Raw genomic sequence first — 21,965 nt, forward strand, 5'->3', positions numbered from 1 at the left:
GGAAAACCAGAACCGCAAGTCAAACACAAGCATTGCTGCTCCTCGTTGCTTATTGTTCTGCTTTGTGCTTAATGTGGGAAGAGTACCGCTCTGGGCTGCTGCACAAACACGAGCATCAAGTGCAGTGAACCATTTACATTAATGGGGATATTGCAAAATCTCAACTCTAAAAATTATGTAACTTCATGAAATAATGATATATTACATTTCCATACAGGTCTCCATATAAAATCCCAAAGGGCTTTACTTATTGCATATGTAGAAATCACTTCACTTGCTCCAGACTGCTGCCATCTCTGGGACAGAAGACAGCAACTCCACCTGGGCTCACAAAAGTTGAGCTCAGGTTGTGCATCAGACTGTGTAATATGGGTGAAGCTGCAGGTAAGGGCCAGGAGGACAGAGTTACCTATCATATAATTTGTCTGGGGTTTAATACTTTGCTCTTGTGAAGTATGATCCTGTAATGACTAGCAGCTCTGAGATTTCACCTACAGCACAACTGGGAAGGCAATGCTCAGAAGCACCACACCAGGACACTTGTTGCCATGCTGTTTATTGAGTCACCAGCACCACTTTCTGGTACAACTGGATTTTCCTTGTGGCCTTCCTTCTAAACACAGCAGTATTACCGTGCACGCCTCGCCCCACCTAGTTTGTTAAAATTAAAGAAAAGCCCAGCCTGCAGTGGAATAGCAAACCCCGTCCATTACTGACTAACTAGCAGAAAGAAAGAAAGAAGTTCTCCCACCTCCCCTGTCCTGGGAGGTGGGAGAACGCATTCTGCTTCCCCCATCCTATAGGGAGCCACTCACATCCCCGAAGGGACATTTCATCTTAACTGGCATGACATGTCTCGTTTGGGGGTGCAACTCTTGACAACAAAGAGAGGCACCTCTGTGGCTGGTTCATCCCATTTATTTTAGGGTGGGGATGGATTGCCTCCTGGGGGTGTCTTCAATGGGGGACAGAACCCAGACAACCAACTTAGACAACTAACTTCTAAAGTGCTAAAGTTAGATGAGATGTCATCTAACTCATACTCTCATAATCTCATACTAAACCACATTTCTCTACCCGTAACTTGAAGACAGCAACTTCCTTACATACCATGGGCGCCACAAAGTCAAACACACTAAAACCTGTTAAACATCAGATGTTATTGTAGTCGAGGTTACATGTGTGTGATAGCAAGACACTTAAATAGTAAGAAGTATGGGTACCTAGACACAGCAACAGTGAAATTTTGGCTTTGCCAGTAAGCTCCTTGTTCAAATACTGTTTTCATGACATTTTTTAGCAGTTCAAAAAACAAAACCAGTCTTTTTATCCTGAAGTAATACTTGAGTTTAACTGGACTTAACTGATTTCTGATGGAGTTTTTCCTTTCAGCCAGAGTGTCTGGGTTCCAGTCTCAAAGCACTCCTACAGACTCCAAAAGCAACTCCTCTGCCATGTGCAGGTCATGTCTTTGATTGTAATAGCTCTGCAATTGTTTTCTTTCTTCCTCTGCTCTCTGCAAAATGATTCCTTCACTGTTTCTGAGAGACAGGATTTAAGATCAGTAATACTTTTTTAAAGCTTTGGTATCAAAGCTCCAGAAAGCTAAGGAAACTTACTGATTTTTGTCTGGGTTTTTTTGGAATTTCAAGGCATTTATTGGAAGAGACATTTCAGTTCTCATAAACTATCTTTTTTCAGTCAGTTTGATGGTTTTATGGCATCACCAATTTCTGTTTGGTGTACTTCGTGCTTCACTTTGCAGAGTTGTAACTTCATTCTGGTGTAACAAGCCATCATTGCTAAGGCTTATTGCTTCCCGCTCGCAGTGCAGGCTTTAAAGAAGTCACGCTGCAGTCTGAAGCCTGTGGTATGGACAATTCCCCAGTGCCCTACTGACACGACATTGTGTACAATGTTGGCAAAACATTAGAGAAGGGAGGAAAGGGAAGTGTTGCTGATGAGATGGTCTCTTTATCGCTGTTAGCTCTGGGAAGGGAGAAGGGGGTAGGTGCTACAAAACATATTGGAGCAGATACCAATCAGTTGTTTTTCCAAAAAGAGGACTTACATGTCAAAGCTGTTAGGCTTAAACAGGGAAGTACAATGCAAAGGGATAGTAGATTAACACTGCACACTGCAACCAGGCAGTACTAACGTCTCTTAATTCACTGATGTCTTGAAGAGCAGAGGGCTTCACTCTTGGGTAGCAAGTTAAGGTAGATGACTTGCTTAGATGTGAAGAAATTTAGGTTCCAAAATCAGAACAGGCCATATCCTCTTGAAATGTTTACAAATACTTCCCAAATGTATTCAAAGGTGTTTTCATCTTCCATGCAAAAGAAACTGTGCTGGTAGAACTGATAAACTGTTCTGATATCCATAATATTTTAAAGAATTACAGCAACTAATCAACACGCACTTTGAGAGTCTATAAAGCAAGCTGAATGGTCAGTCTTAATTATAAGCCCCCTGGAATAAGAAAGGGATCAAAAATATATCTTAATTAAGTGGCTGGCATCGGAAGTTAAGGGATATTAGTGCAATGTAAGTGCCCAAGGAACTACTTCTACGTACAGTCTAAAGCTCACCTCACCTTCCTTGGCAAATGCTATGATTAACACTTCCTCCATGGAAGGTAAAATCTACAAACATGTGGCTTGCGATTCTGGAATCCACACGCATGCCCTGGACAGAACAATCAGGACCTGACTTGCCATTTGCTGTCCAACTGTGTTTGCAGTTATTATTGCACTATTATTCTCACAGATAGGCAAAGTTATGTGGGAAAAGCTTTATCTTCTAGAAAATTACATGTAATGCAACTGTAAACTCTTGACTGACCCATCTTTTAAGTTTCTGTCTCTGGCTGATCAGATGCCTCTCTAATATACCCAAACAGGAGAGAGAAAGGGGAACACTGCACCTGGGATTCTCCATTTCATATAAGTTACAGCTTGGATTTTCAAAGGAGATTGGGATGGTTTCAGAGTGCAATCCAGAATGCTTGCTTTGACATCTAAAATAAAATGTATTCCAAATTTATGCACCTCTATTCAAGAAGATGATGCTGCAGCCCAAGCTCCAGCCATGGAGGTATCTTCCCATGAAACCTGGAAGATCTTAAGGAGTCGGTGCTTGCACTGAAGAACTTCCGGTCCAGAAAGCTAAGGGCACAGCTCATGTCTACAGATGTGCCCAAATGCTGTCTAATTCCCCAGAAGGTCCAGTACAGCATGGAATATGAAAGCAAGAGTTTGAAGTCCAGCACAAAACACTACAGCTACTAGAGATGCAAGATGAGGGGGTGTATGACAAGCTAACGGTTAGCAAATCTCTTCCAAGAACTGGGTTCAGGCTAAGTTCTTCTTAGCGTGCAGGGCATCAGATTCCCATTTTTCTAGGCTGGAGTCCAAGCTAAAGAGGAGTCAAAGGGAGGGCACCTTCTAATCTTCCCACCAGAGCAAGGAAACTGCTGCTAAGAGGCAGGAATCATGTGTCTGAAGAGAGCTATAGGAAAGAGCCTAATTATATACCATACCAGTCAGAGTCCTCAACTGGAAGGAGAGAGATTTAAATATCAATCCTTGTGCTGTATATTATTTATGTTATTCATTTTTTTCCTAATGTTCTTTAATATAAAATGCAGTAACTATCCTAATCCTTCAGTAGCATTGTAAAAACATATTAAAGGGGGTTCTAATCTTACTTAGGTGCCTGTTCTCAGGAGAGGGCTTAATATAGATAAAGAGGTTTAATGTTTAGCTCTCAGTTTGGCATCTAAACTTCAGTAAGAGGGAGGAGTGCAGACATATTTATATGCAGAGATTCCTATGGATTAACTCTAGGTGGCTCCCTTTACCTACCACACAAGTTTTTTGGATAATTTTCCAAAAGCCCTAAATCTCTGCCTGACTGTCTAGGGAATCCACCTATATTTAGAACTTTCCATCACCTTGCTGGTGCCAAGATACTAATTTTTAGGTGGTATAATACCTCAGTTGGAATCACCTCAGCAGAACTCCGGCTCTTGCCATGCTCTGGATTAGATCAATAGTAAAAACGCCATAGTTTTCAACAGCAGCAAAGCTTGATCAACAGTGATGCTCAAGAAATGCTAACGTTCGCTAAGCAAAGTGATCTGGATTCCTAATAGTTCTTTGATGACATTAGTAAAATAAACAGCAAAAAAACTAATGATGGCACCACCTCTACAGCTTTGAGAAAATAAAATGTCTTGAATGAATGTGAATTAAATTCTTTTTGAGTAGTGCTGTATCCACTACTCTCACACAGAAGGTGGTATCACCAAAGAGTTAAAAAATAAATAAAATAGCATTTAGCAAAATGTTAAAAAAGCAACAGGCTCGGTTTATTGCACTGTATCTAGTTCAAGGGATTTTAGGACCAGCTAAAGTTTCAGCAACCCTTCTACAGATATAAATAATTGATCTCTCTTTAAAATACCCTACACTGAACTCTCCTCTCCACGTATACAGAACTAGCCATGAACATCCTCTAAATATTTCAGATAGATCAGTTACCAGAGTGGAATGTAATCAGCTTATAGCCATTAACATAGCTAACAGGAAATGAAATGCACAGTATGAAAGACTGAATTCTCAATGCATATAATTAGAATCTGATATCAAAGACTGAAAAAAATCGCACTAATCACTCTGTGGATTTATTTGCAAAGAAGTTATGCGCATCTCTGCAAGAAAATAATCTGGGAGGAAAAATAACCAGAGAGGGAAAAGCAGCCTTTAATTTAAAGCGCTATTCGTGCTCAGGTATCACCTTATCTCATGATTTACTTATTCACCATAACCAAGATCACTTACAATATAACTAGAACTGGTCAGATGGTGTAAAAGCTTAAGGTGAACAATTCTCAAAATTATCCAGTTCAGTCTATTTGTATATTGTGATAGGCAGAGACAACAGAACGAACACAGGAACGCATGTAGAATTAAAAAAAAAAACAAAAACGCAGACAATTTCTACAAAATACAAGCAGCTAACGCAATCTGAAATAATTATACCTCCTGCAATGAATCAAATCAACCAGCCAGACAAACGAAGGAAAAATACTCTCCTTTTCTTAAACATCCAATTTTTGCAGGCCCAGACTTTTCATACCTCTGGCAGTCCTGATGATAAAAGGATTATTTGGATCGATGGTCATGAAGATCAATTAATTGAAGAAAGAACAATGAGCTGTTCTGGACAAGAGTCTAGCTTGCAGCCCCACCAGGCCTACCGCAGACTAAGAGGTGTTTCTGACTTTTATCACAGCAATGTAACACAATGAGCAAGGTAATTTCCCTCTTTTAGAAAGATCCCAAACTATTCGTGGTTTTGCAGATGAGAAGTGACACCTTACTTTACGGAGAAGTGTAGACAGTGAAGCTTCTAGAGCAGAGGCTGATTTTGCTCTGGGTTTCTACAGTGCTTAGCTGTCCACGGCAACATTTTTTGCGTGCACTGGGATATGAACATGCAAGTACTACTAGAGCAATAGTGTGTCACCAGTGAGACACCCTGCCAACACGTGGGAAGTCACACACTGCACTGACTTCACTCCCTAATCCTCTGTGAAACGCTTCATGTTACACAGGACAGAACATGACAGTGCAGAATACAGAGATGCACCATGTATATGGATATATGATACACTATTATAGCCATTTTATAAGCGTTATAGATACCTGAAGTGGCCACAAGGGAGCTGCAGTCATCTCTAGCAGAAACTGAAATTGATACGGTATCATTAATGTCAAATACTAGGCAGATAAACAAGTCTGGAAAAGCCTTTCCTCTTGGGAAAGACATGCTCCCATCTCACCTAGGCTAGTGCACACATGCAGAAAGAAACCCACCTGCTACATGCTCCCATGAGACCACGACATAATAAATGACTCAAAACCAAAGAACTGAAAATCCAATGCCCTGGGGACTGCTCAGCATTATTTGCAGGACAGACTAATCTCACCTAAAAGTTACCCATCCAAGTCTGAGTTAGTCACCCCAGGCTCTCTTCGGAGTCAGTGCAGTCCTCTAGTCAACTGGTACCTCCAGTAGGTCTCATGTGTCTTAGATGGACACAGGATAAACAGCTGCAGCAGTCTGAACTGGAAGACTATTCTGCATTGAGGAGTTAGTGACCAGCGTAACAGTTGACCTGAGAGGGCACAGGCCTGTGCTACACTTTGCTGCACCGCGTTGGGCTGTGCTGCATATCTAAATTGGCCTTCAGACCTGTGCTGTGCTGCACTTATCACTTGGCTGCAGGATAAACTTTGCCAGCTAATCATAACAGAGGAGCCTGCAGGCAGCTCCCACTTGGCATCAGCAATTATGCCACCTGTGCGTCCTTGTCTTTATCTTGAAGTGAAGCAGCGTGTTCTCATGCTAACATCCTTTTGCTTGACAGTAGAAATGATAAATGGAATTGTTTACTTCTAAGAAAATCCTATCAGAGTGCTAAAGACTGTAACGCAAACGAACCTTAGCACAAATGGGATCAGTGCAGCATGCCATGCTGTGACTAGAGGTCCATTTGATGCTGCGCAGCGCTGGGTTCCCAGCATCTGATGGGACTTACGTGCCACAAGACTGGAGCACCTCTCCTATGAGGAAAGGCTGAGAGAGCTGGGACTGTGCAGCCCAGAGAAGAGAAGGCTCAGGGTGATCTCATCAAGGTACATAAACACCTGAAGGGAGGGTGCAAAGAAGGTGGAGCCAGGCTCTTCTCAGTGGTGGCCAGTGACAGGACCAGAGCCAATGGGCACAAACTGAAACACAAGAGATGCCATCTGAGCATCAGGAAACAATTTTTCACTGTGAGGGTGATCAAGCACTGGAACAAGTTGTGTGCTCCTCCAAGAGAGGTTGTGGAGTCTCCATCCTTGGAGATATTCAAAAGCTGTCTGGCCACGGTCCTAGTCAAACAGCTCTAGGCAGCCCTGCTTGAGCACAGGGGTTGGACCAGATGACCTCCAGAGGTCCCTTCCAACATCAACCATTCTTTGATTTTGTGATTATCTATGCTATCAGCTTATTCCTTATCTCTAATAAAAGGAATTGTAATTAATGCATTACGGAGTTCAAATACCTTTCTTACTGGGATTGACAATGAACACTTTCATTGGTGCACTTCAACAGTGAATCGCTCTCCGGAGGCAGACAGTTCACTCATAAAGCTCACACAAGGATGTCTAACTTCTAGTTGCCTAAATGAACATAGAAAAACTCTACCTTTGGTGTATGAGTTGACAGTTTATTGTTTTAACTTGTTGGGGGCGGGGCTTGAACACTTGTATACAAAAATAGCTAATAGTCTCCTCTCTGGAAGACAGGTAGTTACTAGTGAATACCGCATTGTTTCCAAGAAACACAGAAGAGAACAACCGTGCTGAATAAAACTTACATTTACTTTGGAAACCACAGTGAGTTGGAGGAGGGACAGAAGGTGAGATCCTCAGCCTGCACGCAGGCGAACACAGGACTAGACCCAAAGAAATAAGTCCGAGTGAGCAGACCATGGAGAGGCTGGGAGAGGGCTGAAGGTCCAGTTTACCTTGGAGCTGGGACACAGTTCTGGAGCCCAGCACACAGGGGCAGGCAAAAGGCAGAGCCAGAGTGCATGGGAAAGACTACCACCTTCTCCTCAAGAGGAAGGTGTTGGACATGTCTACGATGTGGACATTTAAAAGCATAAGGCACTGTAATGAGAGTTTCTGATTGAAACTGTAGTAAGAAGGAGGAGAAAGGACTTCTTCCCAGGGAAGACGATACAGTTGTTCTTAGAGCTTTCAGTTGTCCTCCTCCCACAAAAGCCAGCATCCTTTCAGTCTTTTCATATCAAGCTTTCTACGTCAGGCAGGTTTTGTAGTTTATTTTTCCCAGTGCTTCCCAGTGTTATGTAGCCAAATTGCTTCTTATAATTCGATATGCATAAGGCATTTGAAGCATGCTTTTTGACATTCCTAGGTAAAATATTATTGAAATAGTAAACATTTGCAATTCTGTTCATCTGTCAAAGACCCTTTGTTGCACAGTTGCAATGTAGGGCATTATGCTGGAGGTAACTGCTCAAACTGGACACAGTAATGGCACTTCTCTGCAGAAACTAGGTCATGTACATGCAACCACCAGATTACTCCCTAGCATGCAAGTTTGTCCATACCGCTGCTAAGTTACACAGTGATCTCAGTTAACCTGTAGGTGAATCTGTTTCCCTGGCAGTGTTACCAAAACTAAACTTTAAAGGCAAGTGAGCTCTTTGTCTGAGCAAAATGAACCTAGCACAGATTAAATAGATTGCCAGTTGCTTTGGTACGTGGATCCTATAAATACCAGCCATATAAATATCCTATAAATACTCCGTTCTTATAATCTCTTTAGTGACTTCATATTTGTAAAATGTTTATCAAGCTTAACCTGACAATGTACTTGAAAAAATTTCAAAGCCTAGTTTTCCCAGCTTTTAAATGAAGTTCCATAAACACTCTGGCACACACATGGATGCCTGGAAAGGTGGTACAGACAACATGTAATTATCAGTGCTGAATGAGGACTTTTGATAGTCAAGATCCCATCAAAAGAAGCAAGTGGAGGGTGGAAGCATTGCAAGCTACGCTGGCAAGAACATGGTGTCCAAAATACGTTACAAAACACAGAGCAACTGATTGCCAGAGATCCCAGTAGAAATATTCCTGCAACCGGGTATCCTCGCAGACAAAAACTTAGCTCTTCTCTAACATTGACGAAAACGTCTCAAAAGAATGTAAATGGAGGCATTTCTGCATATTAGTGATACCCAATTTTGTGCAGGAGCCAAAACAAGATTTATGTGCTTAGTACTGAAGCAATATTCAAAATAGGAGGGATACTGCTTTGATTACAAGAATTGCACCTTTTAGTTGCATACGTATCATGGTATTTAATCAGCCATGCAGCTGATAGTACTTTAACACTGTACCACTGTGCATCTGTGACTTGCTAGGAATGCAATGAGTTACTGATTGGATCTTAATCCTCTGAATGTTCAAGTTCGTTTATGGATCACAAATAAAAGGGACTTGGCTTGCACCAAGTTCAGTGACCATATTGTGCTTTAAGTGAGCCAACTCCATGAGTCTGGAGAATGACATCTTTCCATCCCTCTATACAGGAGGTGGTGATAATAGAAACTGCTTCAACTGAAAAGACCACCAGTAGGTAACAGACGATACTGAAATCTCCGTATTCAATCAAGCCTGGACTTTCCTGGAGATTCAAACTTGTCAACAAGGATCTTCGTGTGTATCAGGTGTGGTACTGGCTTCTGTGCTTCAGACAACCGCCCACTAGGAAATGCACTAGTCTCCAAATGGAATAAAAGTTGAGTATGTATCAACTCAACTCAATTCCTCACCCACATTTAGTTACCTTGGTATCTCCCATAGCAATAGCTTGCTCCAGACAGGGCCCCAGTCTGAAGGGATTGAGGGACCAAAACCCTTGAGCATGCTGAAGTCCTTCACAAACATCAGTTCAGCTGCAGCCTTTAAGACCAGTGTTGGATTTATGTAAATACATTTTAAATACATTTTAAATCTAAACTAAACCCAATGCAGCAAGCTGACTAAAGCCTTCAGTCTGGGATCTCTGCAACTCTTTGCCTAATAACAGACTTGTAAGCTGTGCTTTAATTAGCTGACTCTTGTGTCTGGCCAGTAAGGGAGGCATCTCGCATGGCTTGAGAGGGAGTAGCACCTAATCCATAAAGCCATTTTCCACTTCTGACTATCAGCATAGGTGAATCTTGTTCACAATGTGCTACCAGCACATACTTTCATGACTTATGATCAGTCAGCACATAGACCTAATTAAAAACCTTCAAACTTCACAGCTGTGAGTGAGCCTTCAGTGGAAAAAGAGATGTCTCCCAGTGATCCTGGCAGACAAAACTTCAGCTAACCTACAGGGCAGCAAGGCAAGAACTTTTCTGTTCTAGGTGAGACAAGACAGGACTTCCTTCAAGCAGGAAGGAGAAGTGCAAGCATTTCTATACAAGTCCCGGCAAGATGAAATGTGAAAAGCTGTGCCCTGGCTGAGGGTATAGCCTAACAGCCCTCTCAGATGCAAGGCCACACTTTTTAATGAACAGCAGAATACTCAGTTAACCTGTCTTCAACGGATTAATAGAATTGTAGAATTCATTTCAAAGAAGAAAAAAGAAGATACAAAGTAGCAGCCAATTTATTAAAGCAAACCCATATCAAAATAGTACGCATAACTGAAGTATGTTATGTTATGTTTCATGTTAACGCTATCTACCACAGACCTTTTTCTCATCTGTCAGATAAGCGGTGAACTTTGGAAATAAACATATTTAAAAAGAGTGCCATGAACTTGATAACAATAAGTATGACAAATAGATGCAGTATGCAAGGGAGTAGATATGTATGTAGCATGACATGAACTGATGGCAAAGTACTGAAGGAACAAGTAAATGCGGTGGTGTACTATCAGCAAAATGCTGAAGGGCAATGACGATTGCTAGTGCGGTGTTGGCATGTGCAGAGTACAGTTTAACTCCAGCTGACCCAGCTAAAGGGATCATAGTTAAAAACAGAGCAGTATGAGCTGACAAGAAATTAGGATGTGCAAAATACAACATAGCATAGAGACATCTGAGCCAATGTAAATGAGATGAGGCAAAAGAACTTGCATAGGCATATTTGCACAGCACTTCACTTGGGCTACTTCTCTAACAGACCACATGCTAACATGTAGTCTAATACAGAAGAACCATATAAATACATACTACATATGCATGTACTTTCATAAGTAATACAGGGTATCGGAAAGCGAACACAACGATTTTGCAAGATTAAATTGTTTAGGTAATCAAGAATTGTCTTAGGAAACAACCATATTTTAGTGACAGTGGCCACTACTAACTACCTCCATGCTTAAGATAACATTTGAATCACGCCATAATCTTCAAAGTGTCATGGGCTTATAATGTAAAAATTACTTTTATTTTATCACTTTATTATTTATATCATTTAGAACTGAAATATTCTTGCTTAGTTTCATCCACATGATGAATATCCTTGGACTACTTGAGGCAAATCACATCAGACATTTGGATTACTCAATAGAGCTAAGGAGAGGAAATATATCTTCGTAGCTGATGCAGTTTTGTTTAGTAGCCAAGGATATTTTTAGAATACAGAAGGAAAAACACCAGACAGAAAAAGACTTGTAAAGAAACCCCAGATAAAATACCAGAAACAGAGCAGATGGGTACAAAACCAAACAGCTTAGGAGGGCCAGATAAACCTTTAAAACTGTTATGTTCCATACTGTCCTAGTATTAATAAGAAGACAGCAAGATACGGGTATATCAATTTTAAATGATTAAGAACAAACAAAATTTGATACTAGTGCATCTTTCGTTGTTCCATTTTAGCATCTGACAAGCCTGGTGTTAAAGGAAAAAAATATTAGAGATCTACTTGAATGAGCAATAGAAAGAGAGAGAATGCAGAATTAGACCATCCCTGTGACCACTGAGAAAGGGGTCAGGGTTGGTCTTCTACTAGAATGGCACACAGAATTCCAGACAAACTATGCATACTGCTGGAGAAATACGCACCTCTCAGTAGAAGCAAGCTGGAAAGAAATAACAGTAACAATGGACGAGGAGAACGAAGTACAGTGGATTAAGATTTATTCCGAACTCTATGAATGTGAATCAGTGAATCAGTCCTCAAGAAAGACAGAGAAAACGCTGATGGACGTTTTAGATATGTGCTGTGCTAGGAAGACTCGAGACTCGTGATAGAAGGTTATGGAACCAACAGAGACTGCATGAGACATTACTCCATGCATATAAGACAATAAAACACAGCTGGAAGAAAATTATTAATAATTTATATCAATAACCCAGTGGTGATTACAGCTTTACTGCAGCTTTACAGTGCAGAGACATTGAGGAATATTCCTGTGGTGTTGTCAAGGCAACCTGCAAGTACGTAGGTGTGCAATTCTGTGGGCGTTTGTATCAAATGAGGGAGAACTAAGGAAATGAGAGCAGAATCTGTGTTTCCTTACCCCTGAAAAAGCTGAAACTTTTAGCTGGAGATCAAGAAGAGCTGGAGTAAATGCTAGGAGGAATTGTATGCTAGAGCTCACCAATTCCACAGAGATGGAGCCTCCTCCCACGTTTAAGACCAACAGAGTATGAACAGGGCACAGTCTGGAGAAATCAGACTACCTTCAGATACACTGCTGACATACTATGAAAGTATTGACTGCTTCTTTAATTCCCTAAGTGCTACATATACACCGTGTGGTTATATCTTTAGCATCAGTACTCATGCTACCTGCTACATACTTTTGTTAATTATTTATTATTTAAAATGATGCTTCTGAATTCTGATTTGAATCATGATTCCTTACCCAGTAGAGCACCCACAAGCATTTATTTTTTCACTCATGCTACCTTCTTGACCACTTAATTAAAAGAGGAATGTAATGAGGTGGCTAACACAAATGAATTTTACTTTGCAAAAGAGGGACAGAGAAGTAGAAGGGCAGCTAAGAGCACACACTCCTCCAATTACTGAGGCTCCAATGAGATGTGACAACTTGTTGAGCTGTGACCAGTTCCTAGCACTGATAAATCCTTGAAAACAAGCTGCTTCTGGCACCAATATGATACTGGACTGCTTAAAACCTCTTAAAGCCTCCCTCTCTTCTGACCACCTTCCTCTTTTACAGGCCTGTCACGGATAGCAGCAGAGCCACACTCACAGAAATCCCCAGGCTTCTCTCCCCTGCCCCCCAAAAATGCAGTTCATCCCATCAGCATTGGCCAGAACTGTGACTGATTAAGGACAAGTTCTGCATGGCCTGTCCCTAAATAACAGGGAAAAAAAAATAATCTCACAATGATTCGCAGAGGTAAAATCTCAAAAAGGCAATGCAACGATGCTAAGCAATCTAAAAAGATAAAAAGATAGGGATTCTTAAGGCTCTGTTTCAAAGTCTACATACTGCTAAGTAAAGCTAACTATGAAGTGTTTGCAGTGCTGATGAAATTTGGAGTATACAATGAGACAATTCACTTTGTAATAAATCATACTTTTGTGTGTAGCTTTTGAACTCAGCAAAGACACGTGATTTCCCATGCATTTCTGGAATACTATGCTGCACCATTACAAACAGAGATGAAAAAATAATCTTTTCACTGAGCTTCTATTTACTGTGGAGTATTGTGTTACTTAGTAGTCAATGTATTCTCCACCATTCACTGTGTGCAGATGAGGTTCCTACATTTGGTTCAATGAGGGCTGATGTAGAATTAAATTCAGGCACAGGGATGCAGGAGTCAGCTCTTGCCAGGCTCAGTGGTAACTGTGTCCACTCCTGGAGAGCCATCTCCCATGTTCTCAGACCAGAGACATAATATATACACTTAAACACAACCATATTGTTCTAATTCACTTCTCTGACAGACATCCACCAATTCAAGAGCCTTCTGCTATACCACAGTTTTCACCTACCCACCAAATGAAAGAGCGAGGTAGGGTGAATCCAGGTGATGCTGTCTTAACCACCTCCCAAATGCTCTCAGTTCAGAACCCAAATTTTCCCTAACGTTATGCTGAAATATATACATGATGAAATGTAGGCAGGGCACCACCTTTTCCAGTCTGCAATTTTAGAATTATGTCTAAAAAAAAATAAACAAACAGAAGGCAATCCTGACCAACCAGCATTTTACACAGGCTTAATAAGCTAAATGGTTGCACCAGCAGGACCTTCCAAAACAAGATGCTTTAATTTCAGGACTTCAGAACAATTTACAAACCACCACAGGAATTCTAAATGTATTGTAGATCTAGGGACAGACACAAAAACCTGAACTGAATGTGTAATTTATTTTGGCCATAAATAAATGAACTGTTAAAACACTCAGAAGTGGAATACAGGCACAAAAAATATAATTCCTGGACCACATATGGCAATCCACACAAAAGCCCTAAAAATCTAGCAGATCTGTTGCAAATCTGGTCCAGAAATGTACAAACTTCAATTTACAACTGAATCTCCTTCAAGTCATTCTTAGCATCTCAGATATTCATCTAAGACTCTGTAAACCCAAAGAACAAATACATTGGGCAAAGAAGCAACTCAGGATCCTCAAAACATCCTAACAAACAAATCTGGTTGATTGCTGCCCTATATGAACACCTTCAGCCACATTCACCCATAAATCCCTACAAGACTCAGTCTCACAGTCCCTTTCCAAATACAAGACACTTCTGAGTAACAGCCACGCTTCCGAGCCTACGGAACCCATACAGACACAGCTGAACTATCCCCTAAAGTAGACTTCAAAATATTCAGCCACAATCAAGGTGTAGCACTTTTGCAGAAGAGCCCTCTCTGTCACCTACTGTTGCTGCATTTACCCAGACACCGCTCTGTCCCTTGGGAAGGGAATACCTCTGTTGTGCCTACAAAACCCTCCAGGAGGGCAGAGCTCACACAGACCCACACAGCCAAGCCATGCAACATCACTTAGGTGCCCTGAAAACACCATGGCAGCACCCTTTCTCATGGGGGATGCTATTAGGATGGACTGCATATGAGTGACACCTTCACAGCACATTGCAAAGATGATATGCTAATCCCTACATGGCTTTGGACACAGAGGGCTGCAAAGACACTGGCTAAGTATCAGTTTCTGACCAAAAGTTCTGAAATGTTGCAAAGAAGAGGTCTGCTGGACAAACTCCTCCTGCACTGCAGACTTAGGGGAAACAGCTAACAAAGAACGATGTTTACAGAAATGAAAACCCAGCAGATGTGACTCAGTCCCCTCAACCTGCACCTTGGCAAATCTGCCTGAATGCAGTGTGAGTCTGACTGCTTTCACAGAGTAAAGGGGACATAAGTAAAGGGGAAGGGCTGTAGGCAAGCCAGCCTCAGATGTTGATCTGAGAAGTGGCTAGGATAACACAGATAACAGAAGTGGCTGAAACTCAAGACTTTCTGCAAGAAAAAAAATTCAGAATAGCTTTTGTTCTGCCTAAGAATAAAATTTATTTTAAGAATGTCCCGCACAATAGGAATACTGAGATATTGTTTTGAAAAACATTTAATAAAGCATTTTGCTCCAAACTCCTGAATGAAATCCTCAAGTGGCTCAGAAAAATGACAATGGCTAGCAATAAATTATACATATTTGAAAAATTATAGATAAATTGTCTTTGTTACCTGCACCTGCAGCAAAATCTACTCATCAGTTAATATTTTCTTGTAGTTTTTAAAGAAGACTACAAACTGTACCATGCATACTACTTTTGCCCATGGGAAGAAATAAACTGCAGAAACCAATCGAAGATTCTCAGTGTTTGATTTTGCTTTTGCAAAACAACCTAGTTAGAAGTCTCTAAGGAGATATTCTAGGATCAATTGCATTAAATTATGTTCTGAGAGTCCAACAGCAAGGCAGAATACAAATGAAGCACAAAAAAGCCATGTTTCCCTTAGTGAAATGAGCACAGATTATAAAAAAGGCAATCTGCAGTTAATATTGCATTGGATTCTGGTTTTGTAGTGTAAAAGTTGAAGTTTTAAAAATTATTTTGAACAATTCAACATTTAGGAACCAGAACACTCTCACTTGTTTTGATCTTTGGTTTGAAAGTGAAATTGGAATTAAGATCTAATAGATCTATTTCAAATTTCTTTCCGATTCTAGTCTGTTCCCATGATCCCAGTCATCTGGGACTTTAGCCATCAGGGGAGCATAGGCACCACCACGAGTGTATGTGAGCCCTTTCCAATGACTTAAGATTTGCATCACCAACAAGAAGGGATCTTCTTTTTTAGCACTCTCCACCCAGCTAAGGTTGTGCTTACCACCTTTTAACTTGGCTGTACGTATCACAGACTGAAAATAAGAGAGGCAGGGCCAAAATTCATGCAGCCAGAAAAAAAAAGTATTATCTTGAGCAAAACACATACCTTTGTGGTATATAAAACATGTGCTGCGGAGGGGGTTTGCAGAGGACTCCTTCATACACAGGCCACAAACCACTTAAAATTCTGAAGAGCGAACTCTTTCCACAGCCATTGGGTCCAGTGATTAGAAGATTCATCCCCTCCTGGACCTACAATAGCAATGAAAATGCAAAGATGTTACTATGCAGTATATATGGCACAAGACAGTCTAAGACCCCTAGAGGGAGTTAGGTGAGCATTTATACCAAATTATCAACCCATTTCATTAGCTACCTGCACATATTTATGCAACTATTCTGGAAACAGTGGCATAGATATAGTATGTGGGCTCAAATAATGAAAATAATTTCTATGTCTGAGTATTTCTAATAACTACACTGATTATGTCACAATGTCAATACACCACAATCAGAATCGTTTATTCTAATGCCGATTAACGGCTTACAGAGCAGCGCTATGCCCATCAGTGATATTAACTTAAACTGTAGGAGCCAAATCAAATGATTTGGAAAATTTACTTCACGTTGCCCTTTCCTGTTTAATTACCAATGTTATTTTGGCTGTGATTCACTCGTTTTTATTCATTTGAATAATACCCTGTGTATATTTATGCATAATCATGTCACTGTCTATGCTTTAAATAAGTATATTGGCTCTGGTATATTTTCTGTTGGTTTTGTCTCTTGAGCCAAATGAATAAATATAACTGTCTCCTTGACCATAAAGTTGTAATTTTACAAATGTGAAAATCCTACACTGAAGGCATTGCAAGTTCTGCCATAGCTAGGACCCTGTCATCCTAGTTGCTAATTCCTATACCAACAGAGGTGGCAAGAGGAACACTCTGCTTTAGGTCAATTAAAGGACCTGCTGGAATTATTCATGTTAGTGTTCTAATAACTTCAACTATTTTTAAGAATATTAACATCTGCACTGGAACATGAGATGAGGATATATATGGCAGTAATTCCATAAAGGTCATCCATTAAAATTGTGAGCAGGTACCGAGTGGTATCTGGAATAGCTTTTTAAAAACAACACAAGTTTTTACTGAGTAAAGACTCCACGGTTGGGCTTGTGAACTACGCTGTCAACTATCAGTTAGTGGTGTGGTGACCAAATGAAACTACAGATTCAATTTTTTCACTGTTGCTGTGATCTCAGACTTTTAAAGGAGCCTATGTGAGTAAAGCATCCCAATTTCAATGAAATTAAGTAAAGATGGATGCAGACTCCCATATACACCTTTGAAAATCTCAGGTCGGTTTTTCACCTGGCAACAGCACCAGAAATCCTCTCTTCTCTTTCTTTGAGCAGGATAAACTACATATGTCTGCCTCTATTGAACTACTATGCCTACCTTTCTGGACTTCCCCTTTTATCCATATGCTCCTCCAAGTACTTAACATAAGGTACATGAATTCTGTGCTGTTTATGTTAATGTGATGGCAACAATCAGAAGATTCTTGCATATCATCTTACTTTGAAGTTTAGTCTGGAAACCACGACATCGCCATTTGGAGTAATAATAGGAACATTTTCACAAATAATTCCATGATCAACATCAATAACTTTCCCTAGAAACAAACAAACAAAAAAAGATAATAATTAGAGTTTGTGAAACCTTCCATTAAGCAATGATATGTGACAGTCCCTGTGTATGGCTGGGAAGTAGAAATTGGTGAGTTTCAAACAACTCTTCTATGTGCTCCAGGTTCCCCTAGTGGAAAATCTAGATAATAAATCTTAACTAGTCAGAAAGACACTGTCAGCAGTAGCCAAGAGTGTGCAATGAATCCCAAATTTCATCATAAATATAATGGACAATATGCATCATAAATACATAATGCACTATAAAGAACGTTTATTCACATCCTACCTGTATTTACCGTACTTAGTTTTAAACAGGTGGTAAAAATCAACCAGTAAAAAAGTTCAAGGACAGCCTTAGCCACAGGCAGACCAGTTTACTTTCTGTTGGGGACTTCATTAGAAACTGGAATCTGCTTTCACTACCAGCTCTGAAACTCTGAGCCCAGTTCAGTCTCCTCCAGCAACGAGAGCAAAGAAGAAAACATTTGATGGCTTGCTTCCATCTCTTTTTGAAGCCATAGACACTGTAAACGTGTCTTGTAAGTACTTACTGAAACCCATATAACGTATTTCACTGCAGTAGCTACACTTACTATTTGGATTTCTGGCAAATTTAAATATACAATCTCAACTGGACATTTGGATACTCGGTAACGCAAGAACTTGGAAATATTTTTTTCTGGGAAGAGTGAAAAAATGAAACCAACTCTACCTTCTCAGTTGCCTGTTACTAGGCTTCGCTAACGAACCCAAACAGCCGGGCTCCTAGACAAATATCAGAAATTGCCTTTACAGACAAGATGCAAAGAAAAGAGATTTCTCTTTGCATTAGAAGGGCTTATTTTATAACTTACACTAATCTGAACAAAGAAATGTCTCCACAGAAAATTATCTTTCACAATCTTAAGCAAATTCTGCAAAATGTTTTTGAAGCACTTGGATACAATGGAGAAATTCTAGTTAAAATAAATCTATGATTTAAAATAGTAAGCTAAATAAGTATTAAGTAAACTCAATTCTCATTTCCTACCTTGCAGTGTCTGATTGCAACTTTAGGGTGCTTTAAAAGCATTTTTATGTGTATTCACAAATACAATTTGACAGTATTTGTACAAGATGTACAAAATTATATTTCAGCTTTAAAATTCTGAATTATTAGGTACACTATGTATATGACGATATTACTATCTGTTAAAAATATCTGAATACTCTTCATATTTTCACAATGTTCTTACTGACAACAGTAAATGCAAGGCACGGTGCAGCCATCCCTTAGTTAATTAAACTTACATTTGATGATTTAAAAGGAAATGAGTAGCATGTGTTATAAAAGCCTTTGGGGAAGCTGAATATTAAGATATATCTTTTCTAACAATGCAGACACATATACATATGTGAGCACGTGTACTTTTATCCACATAGAAATCTACTCTTCAGGGATTTCTGAAGTATCAAGACCAAAAGAAAGAAAGAAAAACAGTATTATAATGGGACTTGTCATAAAAAGTGTGGAGCCTGTGGCCTAGATTCATCTGGCCTAAATTCTCCTTAAGTCCTTGTGCACAATGCTTGGTATTGGCAAGCTGCCTCTGAGAGCCTACAACCGCTCAGGAGCAAACCCTAGTCAACACGACTTAGGAGGAATTCAGGCTGGATGAAATGTGTGACTGTAGTGGAATCAAATCTTGGGAAAAGGCTGCAGAGAAAAAAGGAGTGAGATATAAGTATACTTAGACCAAATGGGAACGTGAACAGCACGCTTGCGTATCTGAACTGTATTTGGGTTTGTGTTTAAAAACAGTTGTCTAAAAAGGGCTCCCAAATTACTTCGTTGCTCCAGGAACTACAAACCTTTTCTCTTGTACATGACAAAATGTAACAGTTATAAAATGCCATTTCTTTTAATGTCAGTCAAATACTACCAAGATCTACAAGATTAAGACATCAGCTATTTCCACAGCTATCCACCACGCCGCATCAGGCTGTTTGTTATGAAGAACCTTGTCAGAGGACCTTTGAGAAATCTGTGCTGAAGGGCAGCACTGTTGAAATTGTTGAAAGAAGTTATTTCATAAAGAGCGCTGTGGTGCCTTCAACCCTACTGAGGTTTAAGTTCTCAGAGGCCAAAGGGAGGGAATGAGGCTTTTTAACACCACAGAGGGGAGAAGTGGAAGGGGTCTGTTGGGAAAATTGGGAAAAGCCCATTGCAAAAGCTGCCTTTATGTACCTCAGAGAGAAGCTGGGCACAAGAGGAAGAGAGAGGTGGCACATAATGGAGCACAATAAGAAATGGATGCACACAGTGGCACCAGAAAGATACACAATAGCGACAGGAGGAATAAGGTATGTATCAATCAGATCATTTGGGAGGTGAGGGGAAAGGTAAAGTTGTCATCCCATTTTCAGTTGAAAATTCCCACTAAATTATGAAAAAATGAGCACAGCTTGATTTTTAATCACTGAAAACAAAGTAGTATTTTAATCAAAAACTGCTCAACCAGTCTGTCTTTCCCTTCTACCCCAAACAAAATAATGTGGTGTTTGAAGATGAAAAAGTTAGTCTCAGTCTTCTGAAAAAAAAACTGTCTCAGGAAAGCAGGCACTGTCCATGTAAGTATAGTAATATCACCGGCACCAATAATAGTATAGTTGAAATGCTTTTTTCATTGAAAGTTTTCACAGAAAATATTCAAGCCATTTTGTGTATTAGAAAAGCACCACATAAGCACAGAGTTACAAAATAGCAGGAGGTTAAAATGGAAGGCAACATGGTCTCTGGGGTATTAAGGCTGAGAGGCTGATTTGTTGTAGAAACTAAACCTCCGGTCACCTCCCGTCCCACTGCACCAGCCCCACACACAGGAAAATACACACAAATATGTATTAATTACCTTTGATTTCTAAGGGCCCATCGATGTGTAATTCTGCTTTATCTTCATTCTTGCTGTTGTTTTCAGACCCTTGAATAACAGCAGTTCTTTTGTAGATGCCTCTCTTCACCTCATCAAAGACTGCAAACATGTTGTAGACGCGGGCGGTGTAGCCTGCTAGCTCAGTAACCTGAGAAACAAGAAATGCCTCATTTCAGATATGCTTTACAAATTCTATAAACGAAAAGTTTAGCCAAAGATTCGTGAAAAACGTTCCCAGTTATTTTGAGTCAGTGCTTCTCAGATGTTACTCTGGAAGGATCAACGATGCATCTTTTGACGCCTATCAATTTGCATTCCTTGAGATCCTGTGCTAAGCCATATGCCACCCACAGCTGCTACCAGCCAGCAGAAAGAGACCGTTTGAGGGGGACAGCTTTCAGCCAATATAAGCTATGATAGCGCCAGTAAATGAGGAAGTTGCAGGGACTGCTCTTTTCCATGGGAGTCTTCAACCAGCAGAGAATAGCTATTAGCATATCTGAAAATAGAGAGCCTATCATACAAGAGAAAAACAAAATCTCTGCATTTGCCAGCAAAATAAAGGTCCACAGAAGTGAGAAGAACTGGCATCTATAATTATTTATGTTTACTTCTCTGTATTCCTGAAACCTCCTGTGGGAAAGGTGTGCTTTTCTGTGTAAAACAGGCAGCACCAGGGCATCCTAATCTAAAATACAGTGTGAAAAAGAAATTACTCTCTTTCAACTGCATGCTAGAGTACCAGAGCTAAATCTGACAGCTTGGATCAGAACTGGGCATTTTTAAGATGGTGAGGTCTCTTAAAAGGCTTTCTCTTTTTTTGGTCCTTTTGTCACAGTTCCCATGTGATGAAGACAGAAATAACAGATCTCTGGACCTGATAACTTCCTATTTGTGGGCAGCAACACCACCAAGAGCTCCCAAAGAACTGCCTTCATCTGCAGGCAGCAAAGAATAAAACCCGGGCATCGTTCTATAAATGTATTATTCGATGGTTTTTAAAGGCTGAATTTTTATAATAAATGCAGACAGCAAGACAAGAATAGCAAGAAAATGTGTTCAAGACTATAAAAGCATTAGCTTGCTGTGGTTAAACACATAAGCCCCATGATTGAGTTCACCTGCTATGGCGCACATAATTCCAAAATAAAATCCTGTATAAATTTCACTATTAGTGCCAGATTCAGAAGTGAGTGCTAGTTCTGGACATATGGCCATCACTCCACTGGAAGTTAACAAGTATACAATATCTCAAAAACCTCAGTTTAAAAAGAGTAATCACTCAATGTTTCAACTCCATCAGCCATACATTGTTTTGCACTATTGGTAATTGCATTAAAGCTGTGAAAGTATTGGGCTAAGAGCACTCAAGGCAATAGGTAACATGTAGGACCTGTAACATCATTCTCCACATTGGAGTCTTTC

The 21,965-nt window shown here is 40.2% G+C and overlaps 1 protein-coding gene across 1 annotated transcript in view; it reads right to left on the reverse strand.

The window, feature by feature from the left end:
• ABCD2 (ATP-binding cassette, sub-family D (ALD), member 2) overlaps positions 1 to 21,965 on the reverse strand; it is a gene marked incomplete at its 5' end in the record, with an annotated part of 43,113 nt that overhangs the window by 12,710 nt on the left and 8,438 nt on the right. Inside the window, 3 exons of the mRNA XM_009883230.1 lie at positions 16,039 to 16,184; positions 17,518 to 17,612; positions 20,520 to 20,688. Coding sequence (XP_009881532.1) covers positions 16,039 to 16,184; positions 17,518 to 17,612; positions 20,520 to 20,688 — 410 coding nt within the window. The remainder of the gene's footprint in view (positions 1 to 16,038; positions 16,185 to 17,517; positions 17,613 to 20,519; positions 20,689 to 21,965) is intronic.

This window comes from Charadrius vociferus, unplaced genomic scaffold (assembly GCF_000708025.1).
Source record: "Charadrius vociferus isolate BGI_N301 unplaced genomic scaffold, ASM70802v2 scaffold363, whole genome shotgun sequence".
NCBI lineage: Eukaryota > Metazoa > Chordata > Aves > Charadriiformes > Charadriidae > Charadrius > Charadrius vociferus.